General features: G+C 36.8%; 1 protein-coding gene across 5 annotated transcripts; it reads right to left on the minus strand.

The window, feature by feature from the left end:
- Positions 1-4173: 4173 nt before the first annotated feature.
- Positions 4174-21312, minus strand: LOC121294308 (SAFB-like transcription modulator). 5 transcript variants are annotated; one of them, XM_041217901.1, is made up of 22 exons: positions 21137-21312; positions 19686-19773; positions 19520-19569; positions 17321-17455; positions 17173-17235; positions 16593-16620; positions 14915-15383; positions 14261-14310; positions 12192-12313; positions 11910-12059; positions 11507-11622; positions 11254-11399; positions 10839-10936; positions 10687-10740; positions 10361-10512; positions 10006-10186; positions 9673-9797; positions 9386-9556; positions 8927-9259; positions 8407-8566; positions 5976-6130; positions 4174-5860 (listed from the first exon to the last, which is right to left on the minus strand). In XM_041217901.1, the coding sequence occupies exons 1-22, from the start codon at positions 21296-21298 to the stop codon at positions 5752-5754; spliced, it is 3117 nt and encodes a 1038-aa protein (XP_041073835.1). In that variant the 5' UTR covers positions 21299-21312; the 3' UTR covers positions 4174-5751. The 5 variants fall into 5 exon arrangements, with proteins under 5 accessions (XP_041073835.1, XP_041073834.1, XP_041073833.1 ...); XM_041217900.1 differs by having other exon boundaries at positions 17321-17458; XM_041217899.1 differs by having other exon boundaries at positions 19674-19773.
- Between the last annotated feature and the right edge of the window lie 575 nt (positions 21313-21887).

Below are 21887 nucleotides of genomic sequence, written 5' to 3' on the forward strand. Positions count from 1 at the left end.
GAAAGGGGGATCAGTCAACATTCTACAGGATTTTTTTTTTTTTTTTTTTTTTAATTTAAAAACATGTTTTCAACTTCATTGGACATTGCACCTTTAACTGTAGAATTGTGGAACTTAAATTTAATCTTTCCTTAAATGTATAATGTAAATAGTACAATAGCAGTATGTCACCAACATCAGAAGATCTGTTGACCAGTGCATATTTCAAGATAAACACTGCTAACTACAGCCTCCTGTGCAATGGCTCTATGCCTTGGGGAGGTATGAGAAATACTGCATTGTGAATAGGGATGTCATTTTGTTGCAGAGCCAAGAATTTTGACATTTGTTTCCACTCAGCGTGCAAATAGGGAAAGAGAAGATCACGTCTTTTGAACTGGTTTCAGTGCAAAGTTAAAGTAGTTAGCAAACATTAAATAAAGGTGAATACTTCAAAATGATGAAATAAAGTTCTAACCAGCTAGCAGAGCAGCATCCCAAACAATTTCATGAAAGTGAATGGAGAAGCTTCAATGAGAAACAAACTTCAAATTAATTGAAGCCTTTTGTGCAGAAAATATACCTCTGCATACCCTTGATAATGCAAAGCCTAAAGGGAGGGCAGTTTACAGTTCTGGAGAAGCATGAACCCCGATTTGCAGCTCCTGCAGTTGTTCCCCTGCGGTGCTTAACAGTACCTGTCAACAGTGTACGTTCCTAATAATCTTTTAATGTACTTGTAATACTATTACCATAGCTGTGTTTAAGTAGACATTGATGAAAAGGATATCGTAAAATGCTCAATTTACAACCAGAACATTTATTTTAAAAAACTAAATTTCAGTGTTCATGTTAAAATGTTAGTTAAGCACGTTCCTGTTCCAATTTGTTTTTTACAAGTAAATATAGAAACTGTTATAAAAAAAAAAAAAAAAAATCTGTTTACTTTTAACTAGAAGTTAAAAGAAAACACATTAAATACATGGTAAATACATTCAATTTGTTTACTCTGCACAAATACTAAAATATTACCATATATTATATTCATAAATATATTTAAGTTCAAGTCTTTGTAGCCGTGACCCTGCCGTGATTTGTACATATTTTTACCATGACAAAATCACATCCCTGATTATGAGAATCCAAGAGCACACAACTTGGCAGTAGCATCACAGAGGCTTTGAGTTCATTTATAGAGTTTCAATGGGTTTCTGGCTCTGGGAGTGCCAGCCTTCTGTAAGACCTAAAAACAACTTGGGGTATTCTGGCCCTTGTGTGGATGATGTTTAGAAAGGGGACCTACCTAATGCAGGGCTTCTCCATTTCAAATTACAGCAATGAGTCAGTGGCCTGGCAAGTGCAGGTCTCACAGCCATTTGAAGGTTCATAAACTCCCTACTGTAATTAGGAGTGTATTTTACAGCGTTTTCTAGGTTTCATTAATATCTTTAAAAATCTTCTAGCGAAGGAGTCCTTGTACTTACTGTTGCATCATCTTCAAACTGTTATAGTTTTAAGAGTCTCAATACATTCCAAATGAATGCCTTTACTAACATGAGAATGTCTATTTTATAACTAATCTGCAGCTCAGACAAACCATTAAGGAAATACACTACATCCTACCTGTTTTCACTAGTTTTATTGTGGTGATGATTATTATGATTAGGCAACACTGTATTTATCTCAAGATATGAAAAGTAATTCAGTGTGGAGGCCTAAGTTAGGCTACATTTAAAACCTTATAAAACAACCTGCATTGTTATATTACACAGGATGTATAAGATAAGAAAATAAAGACAATCTCTGGTCTCTCGTTGTAAGCTTTAGGTTTCTTCCTTTTCATAAGGGACATACCCTGAGATCAGTGTCTTTCTCTTCACCCTTCGGCAGAACTCAGTTTTCAGACAAGCACTACATTTTTGTGAAAGTTTGTACATTGCCTTCAGTTTTAGCCTCTGTAAAAACTTATAACAAGATCAGCTGACGAGATAAAAAGCTTTGGATGAAAGACATCTCATTTCATTTTGGTTCCTGAAATTCCTCACTGCAGATGTGTGTGTGTGTAGAGGTATGTTGTGTTATGAAATCTAATGTTAACATCCCAAATAATTAACAGCACAATAAATGCAGATTTCAAAAATAATTTGAAGTGGCAGTAATTGCATGGTATGTACTATGCAAAACATATTAATGTTGTACTGACATGTAAGTGCTTGGTTCTTGCAGTACTCATAGTGTTGGTATATGCTCTATATGGATTAATAAAATATGTGATTACTGAAGTTGTTTTAAATGAAGGTTTTGATAGATTTTAGTTTTAGGTCTACCAGACATATCTTGTTCTTAACCATAGTGCACTGCATAATACCCATTAAGTACTTGCATGGTAGCACAATAGTAATTACTGCAACCTAAAATGAGTTCTCAGAAAACACATTTTCTTTACGTTCACAATGACCCCTTTTTCCTTTTCGTGATCAGTTAAGCACAGGCATTGTCCAGTAATTATTCTTCCGACATATAGGAATGGTGTTTTGTACACATAATGTTAAATCGTTGACGGTAATTAGGGGTGTGTCAATAGGATCGGTAGAAGTCAGTTATGTGGAGTGCTCCAAAGTTACTGCTTTGAGAAGTTCTGCATTAGTAGTTGTTCAATTCTCTTACAGTGTGAGGTCTGCATTGAAAAGCCCTGTAGAGCAACGATTTGTTTTTGCATCACAGTGTTCTAATAAGCTGGCTAAGACCCTGAGATCTTATATAAAATCTTCATTGTATACCTGAGGGGGGGAATCATCCCCCTCGAAAAACTGCAGAAATACTCACTAGTGAAGTAAAACTAATTATGTCTTAAAATATTTATTTGAATGCACTGCTGTCTTTATGTGAAAAAAATCCCAATATGTATTTATTTGTACTGAAAACTTCAATTCTGAAGGAATTTTCCATATATTTGTAGTGGCTGGATGATGCAAAATTGTGGCCTTTGTACTGTGTTAGATCAGTAGGGTCTTTGTTGTTGCTTGTGCTCAAAATAATTAGCGGTAAATGCAGTTTCTAATAGAAGGGTGTGTTTTGTACAATGCTGATATTTTTTCTGTTGTCACACTACCACTGAACTGGTTTTAAAGCATAAATTATATATATTTCTTGTTTGGGATATTCAAACAATTTTGGGATTTTCCAAACCACATTCTGCCAACATAACTGCACTTTGCCTTTGTGGGAGGCCGTGTGCAAAACACTACTTAAGTGCAGTTGCGTGATCAGAGAACCTTCCACACACCGTTGAACTGGCATAGCTATGTCTCGTTTGTAGAGTGTCGTTTGTTAACTCTTAACATTAAGGTACTGAGTCCCTCCATTTCAATAGGTCAAGAATTTGCCATGCATCTTCCTTTGGTTGTTATCACTATTGATTGCAGGCATGTGGTTACCAGCAAATGTCAACATGCATTATCCCATATCTATACTATGTGTTTCTCACTACAAAGGCAATCTCTAAAAAAACTACAGTCCCTGTAATGTTTTTGCACTAGAAAAAAATACCTCATTTTATACAGTCGTACAAGAGATGACTTGTGTGTTCTAGGAAGGATGCTTACTCACAGACTGAAGGGTGGCAGTGTGGGCTTTTCTCCTATAAATGTAAACCGCATTGTCCGATATGGTACGACCTAGCCTCTGACTGCTTTGCTAGCAGACCTGGATATGTAGATTTATGCACTACTATCACAACTGAGGCTTTTTCAACATTAACTTTTTAATATAAAGGAGAAAATGTGTGGTTAAGAATTTTAAACCTGTGTCTGCAACGACCATTTAAGAGAAGGCATGATGGGTCTGCTATCTCTGTGTCTGAAATGACCATTTAAGAGAAGGGATTGTGGGGTCATAACAGTATGCAAGTAAAAAGGACATACTCCTTCCTGCATCAGTATAGGGAAGGATTTCTGTAAGTGTGAATAACTAATGCAAAGACCATTGGTTCCCATGGTAATTCCCAGTACCGTGTAGTTTTCATACTAGTGAAACTTGTTCCTGTTTAAATAAATATATCCCCATAGTTAGGAATGGCGCTAGCAATTACATTTCCTTGGACATAAGCAACGTAAGCAAAGGACCTTTAACATTGAATATATTTATTTTAAAAAAATAACTTTAAACAATTGTGTTACTGTGTTTCTTTTTTTCTTCACCTATACGTACATTATTTGCAGAGTAAACTGAGTTTAAGAAACGCCATGACCGCATTTTCAGATTTTCAGAGTATTTCTTCAACAGCACATGCTGTACTGTACTATGTTCAGTTATCAACCAGCTCAATGAAAATGATGGGGCTACAACAAACTGCTGAATATGAAACAAAAAGCTACCCATGCCAACTGTTCTGTTAAATGGGTACAAGACCAGGTGGTCACAAAGCGGTTATGAGCTAGCACCAGTTGTTCTGAACAACATTAAATAAACCTTGACTTTTCCCAAATACATTAAAATCCTTTATGGTACAACTACGGTTTGAAGAATGTTTATAATCAGATGTATTCAATATTTGTGACCAAATAATGTATGTAGCTTTTAGCTTATTATTGTTACAAATGATGTTGGTGCAGGTCATTTTAGGAGGTTACATTTTCTATCCTTTGCTAACTTAGTTAATAACAAAATGCCTTAGTAGATGACAGCCATTTAGACCTATGGGAACAGAAAAAAAAAAAAATAAGAAAATATATATTGTTCATTTGTAGAGCAAGATCTAGGCATTGCAGATTTTCTTTTTACATTAGATACATTAAGTCTCACCATTAGTTTATTTCTATAAACATTGAAGTAGCCTGTTGTGCCATTAAAAGCCTGTGTTCTCGCAGATGTGCTTCAGTAATAAAATTAATGCTTTACGTATTTTGTATGGAATCTGATTTCATTCATTTCAAAAGGTATTCATCCATCATCTTGTTTAAACAGGAGGCTCTGCTAGAGGGAAAAGCAGTGTTTCAGGAAACTGCATAGTTGTCCAGAGGCATGTGCAGTTTTTGGGTTTAAGAGTGGGATCTGGTTCTTAAGACCAGGAACTTAGTTGGTTCCCACACACACTAACTCAGCCCCAGGGCCTCTCCCAAGAACAGTGGTTTTGTATGAATTTTTTAAATGTCCATTTGTGGACACAAGAAAAAACACAAATACAACTTGCTGCTCGTCCTAGACACTCCCACTCCCCATAAAATAACAAAAGCATTCCCAACAATGCAGCACACATGGAAGTGTAAAATGTAAGAGTTGTAGAAAGGAAACCAAAAATTAACTGTACACACTGTTGAGGTTTATTTCAAATACATTTTGGTCAAATAAATCACACTTAACAGTACAAGAGTAATCCCCCAGCAGTCTTTGCTACCAAATGTATGTCAGAATTTATAAATAAAAAAAAAAACTAAACATATAAGACTAAAGCTGTACAAGTTTTCAATAGATGTTAAGATCCTTATATGCACCAACACAGGTCTGTATTGCAGCCACTGTTGTTAATTGATACAACAGCCTGCTTTATCTTCAGCAGCAAATTTATTCAAAACCCAAAAGAGGTTGAATTCCAGTTTTAGATAAAACTTAGTGCTGTATGAATTCAAAATCAGTCATTAAAACATCTACTGGAAAAAGCAACAAAAGATATTTAAAAAAAAAAAAAGTAATGTGTTTTAAGAATGTTCAGTCTTTGACAACGAAGAGGACTTCAGGCTCACATTGTCCTAAAAGCTGTAACTAGCACAGCGGTTAGAACCTCCGTGGAGCGCCACCTTTAAATGCCTTGTACCCAGAACCACTTCCTCCTTGCATGGTATTATTGATCTGTACAATTCTGTTCATTGCTGGTGGAGAGTGGCTGGGGGAAAAGAAGATAATTAACTCTTGATCAAGACTGTAAAAATACAAGACACATTAAAAGTTCTTATTTGCTTTGGATGTTTTTGGAAAAGCTACATTCTTCTTTCTAGTACCTGGAGTGCTGAGAGATCATGCTTCCTCGGCTTTCCCCCACTCTTCTTGTACCTTGATAGCCACTCCCTTGAGAACCAGTTCCATGCCAGTCTTTCCTTGGACCTTGGTCACGGCCGTGACGCTCAACCACAACCTGTCTCCCTTCACTGTAGTTCTAAAAAATGAAACAATTACAGTAAGAGTAGAAAGATTATGTAAAGACTTAGACCTCATTTCACACCACTGGCCCAGGACCAGCACATATTTAGGTCTACAACCCTGTTAACATTTACAGATTAAGGCGCCTTTGCACGTTCATGTGACTGAAAAGCTGGCCAAAAATGTGGCGAACTGCTTGTTGGGAAGGTTTGTTTGTTGTAGGTGTATATATTTATGTGATATATATATATATATATATATATATATATATATATATGTATCTATATATATAGATAGTGTGTGTGTTTATCACACACACAAAGCATAAAAGCCAATGGTGGTTGTTGAATGCTTGTTACTACTCTGATTTGGCCTGCTAAATACATTTAGTATAATTAGTTGTTATGTCAGATAAGACACATATATATACAGTACCAGTCAAAAGTTTGAGTACACTTGCTGGAAACTACATTTTTTCATAATTGACAATGTTTTACATCCTATACGTTTCTGTAAATACTTGAAAACGAAAACATGTTACAATACGTATCAAAGCAATGTTCAAGAAAATTGTCTAAATCTTGTATTCCTCAAAATAGCCACCCTTTGCCTTAATAACAGCCTCAAACACAAGGCATTCGGTTAACAAGTTTCAGCAGGAAATCACCCGACATGTCTTCCCAGCTCTTCTGCTGCAATTCCCAGCGATGTAGGGCACTTGTGGGTAGCTTTGCTTTGACTCTTCTGTCCAGTTCGTCCCATACAAGTTCTATGGGATTGAGGTCTGGCGACTGGGCAGGCCAGGTCATTAGATTGAGTTGTCCTTCACTTTCCTTCTTCACCAGACAGTTCTTGCACAACTTTGAGGTGCGTTTCAGATCATTATCTTGCTGAAGAATGAAAGACTGCCCAACTAGCCGTAACTCTGATGGAATGGCATGCCTCTGAAGTATGCTATGATAGCCATGCTGGTTGAGCTTGCCATGGACTTGGTAAAGATCACCAGCAAAGAAACCCAGACCATGACACTGCCACCTACATGCGTGACAGTGGGAACCACACATGCAGAACCGATGCGCTCATCCTCTCTGCTGGACTCAATATTTCAAATTTTGACTCATCGGTCCATAAGACTGACTTCCACTCCTCAAAACGTCCAGTTTGTGTTTTTTGGCCCAGGCAAGTCTCTTCCTCTTATTCTGCACTTAACAATGGTTTCTTTGCAGCAATTCTTCCAGTTAGGCCAGCTTCACGCAATCTCCTCTAAACAGTTGATGTTGAAACATCTGTACTTCTAGTAGCATTTAGCTTAGCTTGTACTTCAGGGGCAGTTAAATCGCCAGTTTCACAGACTTGTGACTCGAACGAACTTGTTCTCCGATTCTGAGGTCACCCTTGGTCTGCCTGACCTTGTTCGGTCCTCATGAGTGCCAGTTTCTTCAAATTGTTTGATGGTCTTGGCCACAGCAGTTACAGACACTTGCAAAGTTCTTGCGATTTGTCTTAAAGATTGACCTTCATTTCTTAAAGTAATTACTGTCTTTTTTCTTTGCTTAACTGAGCATATTTTGCCATTTTCTGCTCCCTTACATTCAGGAATGACAAACTTGTGCCTATTCTACCTATTTATAGTAATCATGGACCCTCACCTGTTAATAATTGGTGACAAAAGCTTAATTAGGTAACATGCTAGTTAACTCAGAGAACATCTAATACACTTTTATACTCAGGCTAGTGTTCTAACACTGTTATACACATTTCAGACTTTTAACTGACTTGGGCTTCAGACTGAAATCCCCTTGCTTTGGGTTACCATTTCATTGAAATTAACAAGATTTACATTTTCATTTAAAAATTAAATTTTTGAATGCAATTCACTTATGATTATTAGCTTATATAAGTACACATATCATAATGAAATATTAAGTGTTTATAGACAAGTTTATATAGTTAAGCATAGACAACCATGAAAAACCTGTTTTCAAGCAGGTCTACTCAAACTTTTGATTGGTACTGTGTATGTGTGTGATCTCTCTCACATACACACGTATGGAATGATAGCCTGCACTCAGAATGGAAGAGCTACCGGGATATACAGTAAATCTAGGACAGCCTTTTCTTTTTTGCAGCTTTCTTATATTGAGAAAAGGCCACCTTAAATTGCAAGTGTGAATGGGGTCTTCGTAAAATCCAGTAATCCAAAGCTCACTTTTCTTTAAGCAAACATCTCAAATTGCAATATTAGATTGCCAAGTTAGTCTTTTGTACCAAGTTCACAGAATAAACACTAACCTTTTGTTGAGTGGGTCTGAAAGTTGTAGAACTGCTTACTCTTTCCCCAATTACTATTCCTCTTCCAGCGTCTCTGCTGCGGCTAGCAGAGGTCCCTCCTCTTATACTGGGACCAAGACCATCTCTTCCTGATCTCTCAGGACGCATCCGAACAGCTGCTCTAAAATAACGAAAAAAAGTCAGGAATATGTATTTAAAAAAAACACACTATAAAAACCCACCAAAAAGCAACATCTTCAGCCTATAGTTAACATAGCAGAATAGCCTACCACAACTAACACTTTTCTGATATCGGGATCATACCGCATGCATTTTATATTGAACAGTGTAATGTATGTCGGGTCTAAAATGACATCTCACATGACCGATCCTCAACCACTTACACAGCAACTAAACAGTGATTTTATTATTCATACTACATAGCAGGAACACTTGCTTTTGAGATCAGAAACAAAGGTGGTGAGCAAGCAATGGGTAAAACTCAATTTCATTCAACCCAAATCAATGCTTAAACATCTACCTTATATCTCCTTTGGCTTCACCAATTACAACTTCATTTTTCCAGCCTCCAGGACCAGATTCTCTGGTGGAGCGACCATGAGGAATTTCTGCTATTCTGCCTCTCTCTGTAGGATGGCCCCTGTTGCCTGCTGGCCTCTCAGGAATAGGGACAACTCTCCTTTCATCTCTATCCCGTATCACTCTCCGGTCAGTCTCATGGATTTCTGTTCGTGGCTGCTCAGTTCTTCTGGCGTCATAATTCTTAGTGTATCTGTTGTCAAACCCAGAGCTTTCTCGTCTGGCAGCAGGACGGCTCTTCTTGCCATCTGGTTCACTTTCAAAATGGTCCCGCCTGCATAAAGTTTTTTGGAAATAAAATCTCAGTGAATTATTTGACTTTGTTAGCTTAAGTTTTCCAAATATCAAATTCCTTTGGTGGGCTGGGGGAAAATAAAAAATGGGGCAGTTGAATGCTTACCTTTCAAATGCAGAAGGCTGTACGGAAGAGCCCTCTGTGTATCTGCCCCTCTCTCTGTGACTAAAGTCATTAAAGCGGTTCTGCTGGCGGTTATACTCAGAGCCATGGTTTAAGCGGACGTCTGTGTCCGTTTCAATCTTCTTATTACCATTCCAGTAAGGATCATTCCTCCTTAAAGTTTATAAAAAAAAATCAAGTTTGTAAAAAAAAGCTACAAGCAGAAGCTTGCCTTCCAATAAGACTTCTGCATAGGTGTCATTTAGGAGATCTCTGCACGACAGACTTACCTATGGTCTACATCTCGTGCTCTTTTTAGAGTGTTTCTCTTTTCTTGTTCATAACGCAGTTGTTCTTGTTGGCGTCTTAGTTCTTCACGTTCCCGAGCAATGCGCTCTGCCTCTTTACGACGTTCCTGCAATTACAAAGGACAAGATTTACCACTCCCTTCATTCCCAAACAAATTATTGTTAAAATGTGAATAACGCCAATGTCTTGCACTGACTGAACAACATGAAGCTTGATTTAAGACAAAATGCACTTGTTCCTATTCATGAAATCGTATTCTCTGCCATGTGTAATCTCCAAGTGTACTGTCTCTTGTCTGTTACTGCTGTTTTTACCTGTTCAATACGTATCCTTTCCCTCTCCAGCCTCTCACGCTCCATTCTTTCCCTCTCGAGCTTCTGTCTCTCGATCTCCAGCCGCTCTCGTTCTCTTTGCAAGCGTTCTCGTTCCTCCCTCTCCCGCAGCATCTGAATCCGTTCACGTTCACGGCGCTCTCGCTCAGCTATTTCACGTCGTCTGAGGACATAAACAGATCTGGTCAGTTTAACTGTTATTTCCCCGTTTTATGCACATAGGCATGTTTGGACAGGATCTCTCGATCACCTTTTACTGGGGGATTGTGGCGCCTCAATTCCTGGACATTTGTTTTTAAAATGCATGGAAACTTGACTTAGATGACAAATTAAATACCTTCGTAATTCAACCGCACGGTGAATGCGCTCCAGCCGTACCAGGCGGTCACGCATCTTTTGTTCCTTCATCTTTTCAAATGGTAAAATGTCTTGTCTCCCTCCTCTAAAGTAGTTTGGAAAGAACTTTCCTTTGTTTCTTAGTATTGCCATCTAGAGAACCGAAAAAAAATCAAAACTTTACTCAAAACCAATAATATAGAAAATAGCCTAGCCTAGGGATACAATTCCTACAACAGTCAAATTTCCAAATTCAGGAGCGGTAACAAATTTACTTCTTAAAGTCAATTAGTTACAATGATTTTACTGCAAATAAATGTAACAAACCTCTTCAGGAGGAATAAATCCTCTGGTTCGCCTGGGCATCATATTTGGGTGAACCTTATTTAATAGAAAAAAAATTTAATTACATGCACGTAAAACAATGTGTACGTCCACACAACTGAATAAATCAACACTGAGGGCTAAACTGCAGGTACCTTGTCAAATCGTCCTCTTCTCATTGGAGGTTTCAGTCTATTAACTGTATCACCTTTAGTCTGATCAATCACCACCATCTTGCCAGGACTTTTGGTACCTTAAAAAAAAAAAAAAAAAAAAAAAAAAAAAAAACACACACACACAAAACGATTATATGTTAAGTTACTACATTCAATCAACATTGTAAAACCTTGCCACTAAACCCTTGACAAGGTGTCCCGCCAAACGGTTATACACCGACAAACATGCTGATCAACATAACATAAGTGTTGTTTTTATCCTTAAGCCAAAAACCACTATCAGTTACATTTTGACCAGTTTGAGACTGAGCAATTGATTTACCCATTCCCCTACATACTTGCTTAAACAACAGCCTCTCAAAAATGTAGCCCGGTATTCAAAACAAATACATACTTCCACGCTTGTCATCTTTTTTGGAAGAGGCTTGACCAGAACCAGATTTAGCTTCCGTTTTCTCATCTTTAGCTTCTTGTTTCTTTGTGACCTCCTTATCGCCTGTTTTTTCAGACTTCTCTTCTTTCTTAGACGATACTTGTGTTCTTAAAAGAAACGAATACTTAATAACTTGTACCATCTACCACACATACCTATTGTACCATCACATTTATTCCATAGTAACAGTCTTTAAAACTCAGACTGAACCTACTTTGTTTGAGATTTAACATTGGTAGCTGTCCTCTTCTCTCCAGATGTTTTACTTGAACTAGTTTTGTCTTCACTTTCTTTTTTTGCAGATTCTTTTTTGAGTGGGTCACTTTTAACCTAAAAAAAAAAAAAAAAGGTAGTTTTGGTAAATAAAACAAAAAATACTTTCTATACAAATCATATCTAACAGTAGAGACTTTCTGGACTATAAGGCCAAATACTACTTTTTTCTTGCAGTAGCCCAAGCTCTCCAGTTTTTCTGTTCCTAATGTGGCTTAGTTTTCTGCTTTGAATTTCAGGGATGTTACTAACAAAACACAACAGTAAGCAAATCCCTTCCAGAATGAAGATCGATAAAATAAACAAATCTAATTGCAACGATTTAACTTATAAAAAAAACTTACCTTTTCAACTGAAATTTGCTGTCCATGTAGTTCAGTGCGATGAATATGTGAAATACACCTGGCAACCTCTGCACTAGAAGACATTGTAACAATCCCATAGCATTTAGCTCCAGGACTACGTGCATTGGTGACCACTTTGGCACTAAGAACCTAAAAATACAATTGAACAAAGCCTGAAAAAAAAGCACAGCAAGTGGTCCACAAATCATACAGTATAACTATTTTCACTATAGAGCATTGTAGAAACCAAATCAAACAACAAACATAAAAAAGCCACTGTACCTTTCCATACTTTCCAAAGAGATTTTTTAAATCCGCTGCCTTTGTGTTGGATGAAAGACCGCTTACCCACAGGTTGCGGGATGAGCCACTTGTGCTCCCACCAGCACTGCCGCTAGTACCACCTAAAGAATCAGAGGTCACCTTATTTTTCTAATACAAAGAAACTGTCAAACTCTTAATATCACTTTAAAAGGGACCAAATAAATTGACAACGCCACGTTGATACTTAAGACAATACAACTGGGGAAAAAAATGCCATTGCTGGCTACTTGTAACGAAACAATTAATTTACTGTTTGTAAAATTTCCAAACAATTTTTATAAACCAACCAATCCAGCCACATCCCCTACAAGTGATTAAGTGGGGTGGATGACTAAAATGAGATAGATACCAATCCAGAAGTGTGCAATTCATATCGCCCAACACCAGTGACAAGTTCTGCCATTAGATTTTATATACCCGGAGTGTATATTTCTAGAGAGCCACGCAAGCTACTAAAAATTAAATTGCTGAAGTCTAGCACCTACACCAAACATTTTAAGAAGTGTTTGTCCCAACCCTATCACTTCTGATTGGCTAGCTGAGGAAAAAGCTGATCTTTTGGTTACAAGAAACCCAGAAATGGCTGCCGAGAGCCAGTACTTATAGTTGTGCTCTTAGTACGTTATTTAAATTTACTAGCAAATGTGTTCCAAACTGCACTGAAAGGAACATTTCCTTAAAGTATGTTATACATTTGTTGAGGCGAGGTCACAGAGAACCTTGTGTGTGTATCTTGAAGAATTTAGTCAAGCTGCAAGGCTAGATCCGCCCCTAATAAACCACTAAGTGATCGACTGTGTTCATTGTTAAATGAAACCAAAATCCTACAAGTTGTATTCTACTTCTTTGCAAGTGTGAGAGGGGAGGGGGCAAATATATTTTTCTAGCATTCTGTCTCTTGAATAAGAAGTTTTTTTTTCCCCCCAAAATTGCACACCCCTGTAATCAGAGAAGGGTGTATTAGAGTAATCCAATACAGTAGAGGAATTCAATATAAAAATAATCTCACTTAATATAAAATGTGGACTACACTTGTGCTTTAGCACTGGTAGCATTCTCTTTTTGACAATTGGATACACAGCAGTATACATTTCCTTCTAGTGTGGGGGGGAAAAAGGCATGCAATAGTTAAATCTAAAAATTGATAAATGCAACCTCACAGAAAAAAGCAAATACTCAAATGTAATGTGTTGAAGTACACAGCAATCAGCAAGTTAATATACATCCCTTGCAGCTGTCAATACCATGAAAGTAAGTTTTTATCCATGAAAGCTTCATCACTGGATAGACATTTGCTGTGTTCTACTATACAGTATACCTTCGCTATAACAAACCTGTTGGGGTCCAAGCCTTTTGTTAGTTATATCGAGGGGTTCATTATAGCGAAAGGAAAATCAAAATGAACAAACTGTTGTGTAACTTAATGAGATGACATTGAGAATAAAAGTAGAATTACGTGTACCTGTTCATCTCATGTATGCAGTTCTGCCTTTGATTTATCCAATTCGTTAAATTAAATCGCAGTACAAAAAGCTAAAACTTATTCAAAAACAAATCTGACACGAATTGTTTCAAAGTGCACCAAATCAACCAGACATGAAAAGCTAAATCGGATCCTGAAGTTCTTCATTTTTTTTTTTTTTTTTTTTTTTTTTTTAAATCAATCTCTTTGCCGCATTACTCCTTTTTTCAAACGATCAACGTAGTTTCCAGCTTTGTTTTCATTTCAGAGGCAGTTACATAGCATGCGCTTTTTATTAAGACAAAAGAACTGACATCAATGCGGTAGTGGCTCCCATGCATACAAATCAGGATGTTGACAGTATGTGTTTATATCATCATTTTTGTTTTTTTTGTTTGTGATCCAGGTTCACTATAGTGGAAGGTTCGTTATAATGAAGGGTGTTATAGCGAGGGTGTACTGTATTTGACTTGTAGAGTGAATAAAGTTTACTTATTTGGAGGAGCAGTTTGCCACTGCACAATTAATCCTTATTACCAACTGGGGTGCCAAAAAAATACCTTACCTTTCTCATCCTTTGTAGTTGCCTTGCCATCTTTATTGTCCTTTGTAGAACTACAAATACAACACATTGCAACAAAAAAAAGCTAATTACTAGAAACACCCACAGCATAATCTACAAATCAAAATCCCATTAAAACAAAAGTTCCTGATAAAAGGAAGTTTGCATTTGTACTGTACAAATACATGACTGCAATGGCTTGTACTTGAACAAAACTGTTCCATAATGGATTCTTTCACCGCTTTTCCAAAGATGATTGAAGATCTAGATTTTCGGCCAATTCTATTCAGTGGACATGGCAATCTTCTCCACAGCTCAGGAGTGGGGTTTGACTTCATTTGGAATGTTCATACGATTCTGCCATTCAGTGACATCACAGGGTTTATTCTACCCATGTTAATATTGGGGTGGGGGTGGGGGAAGGGAAGGTAATACAAAGTGCTGACAACTTGAAAATAAATAAAAAGCAGGTTTTGTGACGCTTTCATGCCTTATAGTTACTTCTAGGATGCTCAAAAATAGGATTAAAACAAAAGGCTGGGTCGTTAGGTACAATAAAAAATAAAAAAATAAAAATCTTGAGGCTACCCACAAATTCAGAGATCTTAGTGAATGCTGGAACTTGGTATCGTAAAGAACTGACATAGAAAAACAAACCTCTTTGCTTGACTTGATGCCCCAGTAGATGAGGGGCCTTTCTTCACAGAATCCTTTTCTTTATCTCCCAATTCAGCTTTCTTTGAGCCCTCTCTGGTTTCCTTCTTGGGAGGTTCAGCCTTCAATCCGTCATTTTTCTTACCATCTTTATGGTTCTCTTTGGCATCAACATCCTTGCCTTGCTCCTCACTCATCTGGGCAGAGGCACTGGGCTCGTCATGGGCCTTACTTGCCTCCGAATCTGGAAGTTTCACATTTTTACCTGTATCCAAGAGGTCATCACCATCTAAATCCAAAGTGATGGCGTCTTCTGCCTGGATTGTGACAGATATGTTATCATCCTCTGCTTCTTTTCCAGATGCAGTGGCTTCCTTTTCATCCTGAGCTGCATGTTCAGCCTCAGCAAGGCTTTCTTCTGAAGGCAGATGTTTAGATTTTTCATAAGAACCATCATCAGTATCTGTTATATCTGAGGGATTTAACAAGGATAAACATGGCAAAACATAGGTTTAACATTACAGTTATGAGCTAAGCGACCTAAAAAAAGTAGAATAGAAAGCAAGTTTAGTATTAGCTCTCATTGAAAGTTAGAAAACCACACAAAGGTGTACAATACAAACATTCCTCATTGAAAACGGGTGGATTTCAACACAATCTTCCTGGTGTTTCTTTTAAACAAAAACCTTCAATGTCATCATCAATACTGCCGAAACCGACGTATAAGCACAACCAGTTTACCAGGAGATCGGGTTGGTCAAATCTTAGAATGATCCATCCTTATCCCAATGTCTTCAGTTGTTCTTTTCTTCTTTAAAATCAAAAATATATAAAAACTCCTCAGAAAAATCCTAAAACCATCTGTAGGATTTTAATGGACTCCGATTCCACCATCTGTAAACTTTCCAATTGCTTCTGTTTGTGTGTCCATAAATCACACTACAAGTTCAGAGTATGGCCATCTTCTCATTTTACTTTTGGCCTCTCCCTTTATTATGAACATCTTCAAAAGATTTACATAGTTCAGCCATCTACAAAAGTACTTTGTCCAAAGCCCTTCCATGTCCACCTCCTTGAACATAACTGCTGTAAGCAGCACAAGTTTAATCTGGTTGATCCATTTTCCTGAGTCCTTGAAGTCTCCAAATCATTTTCAGAACACTTAGTTGCATGTCCCTTGTAGTCCTGAACACTGCAGAAGCTAGGTCTCTCTCATCACCTAGATCCCAGATGGCAAACAGTTGCTGCTAATTCAGTCATTACATTTCCTCCTCAGACTGAATAGCAGGACCAGGTGTCTCCAGTTGTGGATGAAAATGAGGAGCCATCATCCACGATTACCAAAAGCATTTGAGCCACAACTGTCATTCCTCATTTCAGATGTAGTCTGTGACGTGCATCATTTCAGTTAGTGTGGCAAAGACTTTACAAGCACAATCAAACTTGTCCTCCAATACTTTCCTCCTTTAGATCATAGCAAATCCCCAAGTATAACATGAAAACATCCACCACAGGAACTGACATGTATACACTCCTGGGTGGCAGTATCGAGTTGGAACATGGGAGATGTTTATGCAGTGCCATAAGAAAGGCACTAACTAAAAGGCTGTTAGGCAATGCATAATGGTTGTCCAACCTTGAGTTATTTGATTACCTGCTCAAATTAATCTACAACACTTACCTTTTTCATTGTCTTCATCTTCCGCTTCCTACATTATATATAAAAAAAATACATAAGTCTACTTGACAACAATCAAATGAACATTCATGTTAATATTGTTTTTCAGTTTAAGGGTTAGTTGCAAAAAGAATGTTATTTAAAACACCTGGAGCAAAAATGAAAGACTAACAATTAATGTATATCACATTTCAAATCTATCCTATCAAACAAACAAATGACTAAATAAACATGGGTATAGTCAATACCAGAAATTTCAGACATATTGTAAATATGGTGTGAACATTTTCAAGTCCAAAGAACTTGGGAAACATCTAAAAATGCAACTTTGTTTTAAGCAGGATTGCTTCTTTCAGCCATGACATGTCAAAAGTTTGACCTAATGTAATAAATAGCCATCTACCTCACGAAACCAAAAAAATATATACAAAATCGTCATGCAGACACAGTAGACGAATGCTACTGAAGTAATGTTCACTGTGATTCTTGCATCCTTTAAATTTGAATCTAATATTGTGCAGATCTGTGTGCTCCAATAATGCATCAGTCACACAGTTGCTCCCACCACCACATACAAACTTACATCTGTAATGACATGGTCATCGTTGTCCGAAAGCAATTCCCTAGACTCTTCTTCATCCACTTCCTGAATAAGAATCAAAACTTGTGTATTCAAAACAGGAAAGTTTATTGGATTGAAAAAGTAAACTTTTTATGTGTTCTTCAATTACCTTGACCAAGTATTCGATCTCTGCTTTAGCTTCAGAAGCATCAGAATCCAGATTGACATTTTCATCTTCACCGTCTCCTGAATCTTCTTGGTCTTTTGGGTCATCACTACCATTCCGATCTAGACACTCTGCCTCCTGCTAAGACAAACAAAACATTCTTTAACTTACTTTTATCATCAAACCACCAATGTTATAAGATGACACTTATAGTTCTCTCTTCCCATAACTACAAACAAGGAAAACATTCATAAAAGCTTCTTTGCCAAATCATATCCTATAAAAGTTAGATGACAAGAGAGAAAAGCAAAACAAAATGATTCAGCTGACCTATATAACTCCCTAGCCTATCCAAAGCATAAGCCATGCTTCTCCATCAGTCAACAGTAAACCCACACTTGTCAGTGGGGTGCAGAACAAATGCATCAGAGGCATGGGGCACATGCAAACAGCCCAAGGTGATCCCCACACATTGATATATGAAATCAAGAAAACCTTCCCCCCCTCCAAAACACCACAGAAAGTGATCAAATCACAGGAAAGAGACTGACAGAACAGAATCAAGTTTTGATGATGCAGCAGCCATTGCACCTTCCAAGTCTAGCTCTGTCACAAACTCTCCAAGAAGTGTGATGTAATATAGGTCCTGAAGAACTATGCTCCAATGTGTTGTTAGTACCGTGTTTCATTCAATTGTAAACAACTAAAAGATGTGTGTAGAGCATACTCAAACCTAAATTAACACTTTCCAAATTTTTTTTATGTAAAACTGCAACATACCAGGCTAGTGAATGGAATACTTGGTCAAATAGGAGGCACACTTGCTTGAGGATCCCTACAGCTAAACCTAGACACTTGTATACCTGTGTGTTGTGTCAAGGATATTGTTTGGAATGTACTGGAAAGCAGGTTTGTAGAGGAGAGCCAGGAGCCAGGAAAAATCCATGACTATTTTCATAAAATACCCTATTGTCATGAGAGATTAATAGAAAAACACAAACTATTCCCTTTCTTTTATCTCTGTGACTAAGACATTGCAAGGAAGAAAAAAATGATTGTTGATTTGCTTTATCATACCGTATGAGTTCACTAATTTTGGTAATGCTGCTGCACTCACAGAACTATAATTGAGTTAATCAAAAAAAACTTTGTGCGTTGTGCAGAGATTTATTTTGCAATGAAAATGTAAACAGGATGTGTAATAATTTAAATAAAGTCTGCCAATGTTATTTGACATTATCCAGATATCATTACCATTGCACTGGTGAGCTTCATGTTCATATCAACATGAAGCGATTAGAAAAAAAGCGATACAAAAATGTTATAAACATTTTACTTGAAGATATTAAAACACTGTACCACTGATGGCACCCTGTAGGTATCATCGGATTAGACCAAGTACTATAAATGAGCATTGATTTAAAAAAAAAAAAAAAAAAACACTTAATCCCACAGAAAAGTTATTTTACATAATATACTGAATATTTATATGCTGAATTACCTGCCCAAACTTGCCATTACAAAAAAAAAAAAAAAAAAAAAAGATTCAACAGCAAAAATGAGGTTGCCTTGCAGAGCTTCAAGACCTGTCCAGACCCCCAGCCCTAGAAATTTGCCTCACTACACTCAAAGGTTCCCCTCCCATTAAAACTTGGGATTCCCTGTTATTTGAAATATATTTCTGGGGAAAGTGGAATGTATATACATGAATCTGATTATAAACACTAAGGCAAAAGGTTTAAAACCAACTTATTTGGTCTCAATCCAATTTTGGTTACACTAACATTGTTAATTAAAAAGGCACTTTTTTTTTTTTTTTTTTTTTTTTTTTTTTTTTTTATAACATTTCTGGGATAGACTTAACACCAAAACCAAATACCTTTTTACAATTAATACACTCCAGCTAGTAACTGTACATTAAACACAAGTTGTGGTACCTGTTTCTTATTTGGGTCTATTTTATAAAATTGGAGTGCAAAATTATGTGTTTTAGCTCCAACTGATTAAGCAGTGGATGTTGCTGAGCTACTGAAACCCTGGGACAGTTAAGCTACACTGGTCTCTGCCTGACACCTACACCTATGTAGCCCAAATGAACTGACAGGTTACTGCAACATCCCTGGACTTAATAAAAGTAGACATTGATTTGTTAATACTGTGTATATTGCCATGCATATTCAAAATCATGTACAACACGCCTACCTTGCTAAAAGATTCTTCTTCCATTGTGGCATCTGCATCCTGCTTTTTACCTACATAAAAACACAGTTCTAGTAAGCAATTTTTTTAACCAATTAAAAAAAAGTTTCACGAAACATGGACATTTTCTCAATATGCATACAATATCTGAACATACCAATGTAATTACCTTTGGCTTTCGGAGTTCTCTTTGTTGGGGTGTCTGAAGATAATGTAATTTCTATGTTATCTATGTCTCCGCCTTCCTTTTCAATGGCCTTAAAGAAAAGCGTTAAAGGGTTGGAATACAGTCGTGTACCGAATATCCAACAATCACTTTACCACAATTGTGCATCCAGAATAGGTCACAAGTCAATGTGAACACTAACACTTTCCATTAGGGACCTTGTGATACTTCTCAAAGTTTGTTTTATAAATTATTATTTTTTTTATATATATATATATATATATATATATATATATTGATATATATATATATATTATATATACACACACTGTAACATATATATCTATATATACGCACACACAAAGATATATAATACTATTATATATATATATATATATATATATATATATATATACACACACACACATACAGAGAGAGAGAGAGAGAGAGAGAGAGAGAGAGAGAGACACAAACAAAAAACACACACATGTAATACACCCACTTTTAACTATCAATAAATTGCCTTTGACCCAATCGTATTTTAACAGCAGCTGACCAGTACCCACGAAGAGCTTTGCAAATGAGGCACAATCGGGACAAAAATCCAATGCATTGTTTGATTCAGACCTTAATTTTTAACTCAAAACTTTAAGGGGAAAAAGTTTGCATGCAATAACCTAGATTGACAATATAATGTATAGAACTCTTGTTAGCATCCCTGAACCTAATCAATATTTCAGGATAAATAAACGACACACCACTAAAGAGTTATGTGCACCATGTCCTACTGTGTACAAATGTAACAATTTTGTCAGACAGGATAAATAAAATTCACTAAAATCGTGTCAAGCATGCTTTTCCACTCCCACTGCATTCCTAAATTACGCAACCAACACCTGATTCAACAACATAACGAGCACATTATAGTGTTTAAAATGCACTATTCTAAAAACGCCTGAAACATATGTGTGCATTACCTCCACATTCTGTTCTGCTGCCGCTTCTGCAGCGGCCATGTTGCTATGAATATTAGGCCTAGTAAATGAAACCACTGACGTATTTTTCACTTTGTATGCACGATGTTCTACGTTTCCGGTACCATATTAATGTATTTCAGTTTTTAACAATTGATAAATGTAACGACCTCTGCGAGTATAATTTGTGGGAAATAAAATAAAAAGTCTCGCACATAACCCATCACTCTCACGAGATGTTAAGAACGCTTCTGCATAACATTTTATATACTGCATAATATATAACATTAATCCAGCACTGAATTGCATTCCAAACCATACACTACTAATTTAATTATGTTAATAATAATTCATAATATCCCCAAAACACGCTCATAGAAGCGATTTTTAGGCCTTCAAGGAAAATACCTTCTTGCATGGTTCGTGGTTGCTAATCGTACATAAGAAAAAAACATTTTTAATCTTCAGTAACCAACGCACCTGTTTAAGTCTCGCCACCAAAACGTTTTTAACCCCTGTGACGTCTAAATTTCTCCGTTTCAGCTCAGTTTTGAGGTCGATAACACGTAATTCTGTGATTTTCTTGACTTCGGTAAGTACTCCTGCCGACGCCATTTTGCCTGCCCAAACGGAGCACAGCATAGAATGTTGTGTTAATGGCACTGCGAAAATCCCCGGATGTTTACAGTGTCTAATGTGAACGAGGAGGAGTCAGCAAACTCACTTGAATTTCTTTTTAAAACCAAAAATTAACATGGCTTGGCTACCAATAGAAATCAAGATAAATACAACGATAATTGTTGTGTTTAGTCATAACTTGTTTGAAGTAACTTAGTAATTGTTTTTTTGAATTCAGGGACTATTTGGTGAATGTGTGAAATGACTTAAGAAATAGTCAGAAATATTAATAGAAATGAACAACTATTTAAAATACAGCACTCACAATGAAGACGATGCGCAAAGTATTGAAGCGGATTCGTTTGTTGCCTACCCTACTCAGATCCTCTTTTTTTAAATATTTTGGTATCAAATATTATTGTCTCCTCTCAAAATACTTGCAAAGTAAAATGGTACTTCAAAATGTTTTCATTTGTGCGTACAATACTCACTGAACATCACAATTACAAGGCCTTTTTTGTCTTATAATTTAAATCAATGCATCCATGAAAAACAAATACTGGAGATATTGTCAAGGTTTTTTGTTGAATGCCTTTTTCAAAAATCGTCTTTT

The sequence above is a fragment of the Polyodon spathula genome, chromosome 19, assembly GCF_017654505.1.
Source record: "Polyodon spathula isolate WHYD16114869_AA chromosome 19, ASM1765450v1, whole genome shotgun sequence".
Taxonomy (NCBI): Eukaryota; Metazoa; Chordata; class Actinopteri; order Acipenseriformes; family Polyodontidae; genus Polyodon; species Polyodon spathula.

Excerpts from the sequence above, each read along its gene's own strand:
- LOC121294308 (XM_041217898.1), bottom strand. The coding sequence starts at position 21,298 with ATGCTGTGCTCCGTTTGGGCAGGCAAAATGGCGTCGGCAGGAGTACTT. Across the intron at positions 10,187-10,360 it reads CGTGCGGTTGAATTACGAAG|ACGACGTGAAATAGCTGAGC; the intron begins GTATTTAATTTG and ends TTATGTCCTCAG. Across the intron at positions 9,557-9,672 it reads GCACGAGATGTAGACCATAG|GAGGAATGATCCTTACTGGA; the intron begins GTAAGTCTGTCG and ends ATAAACTTTAAG.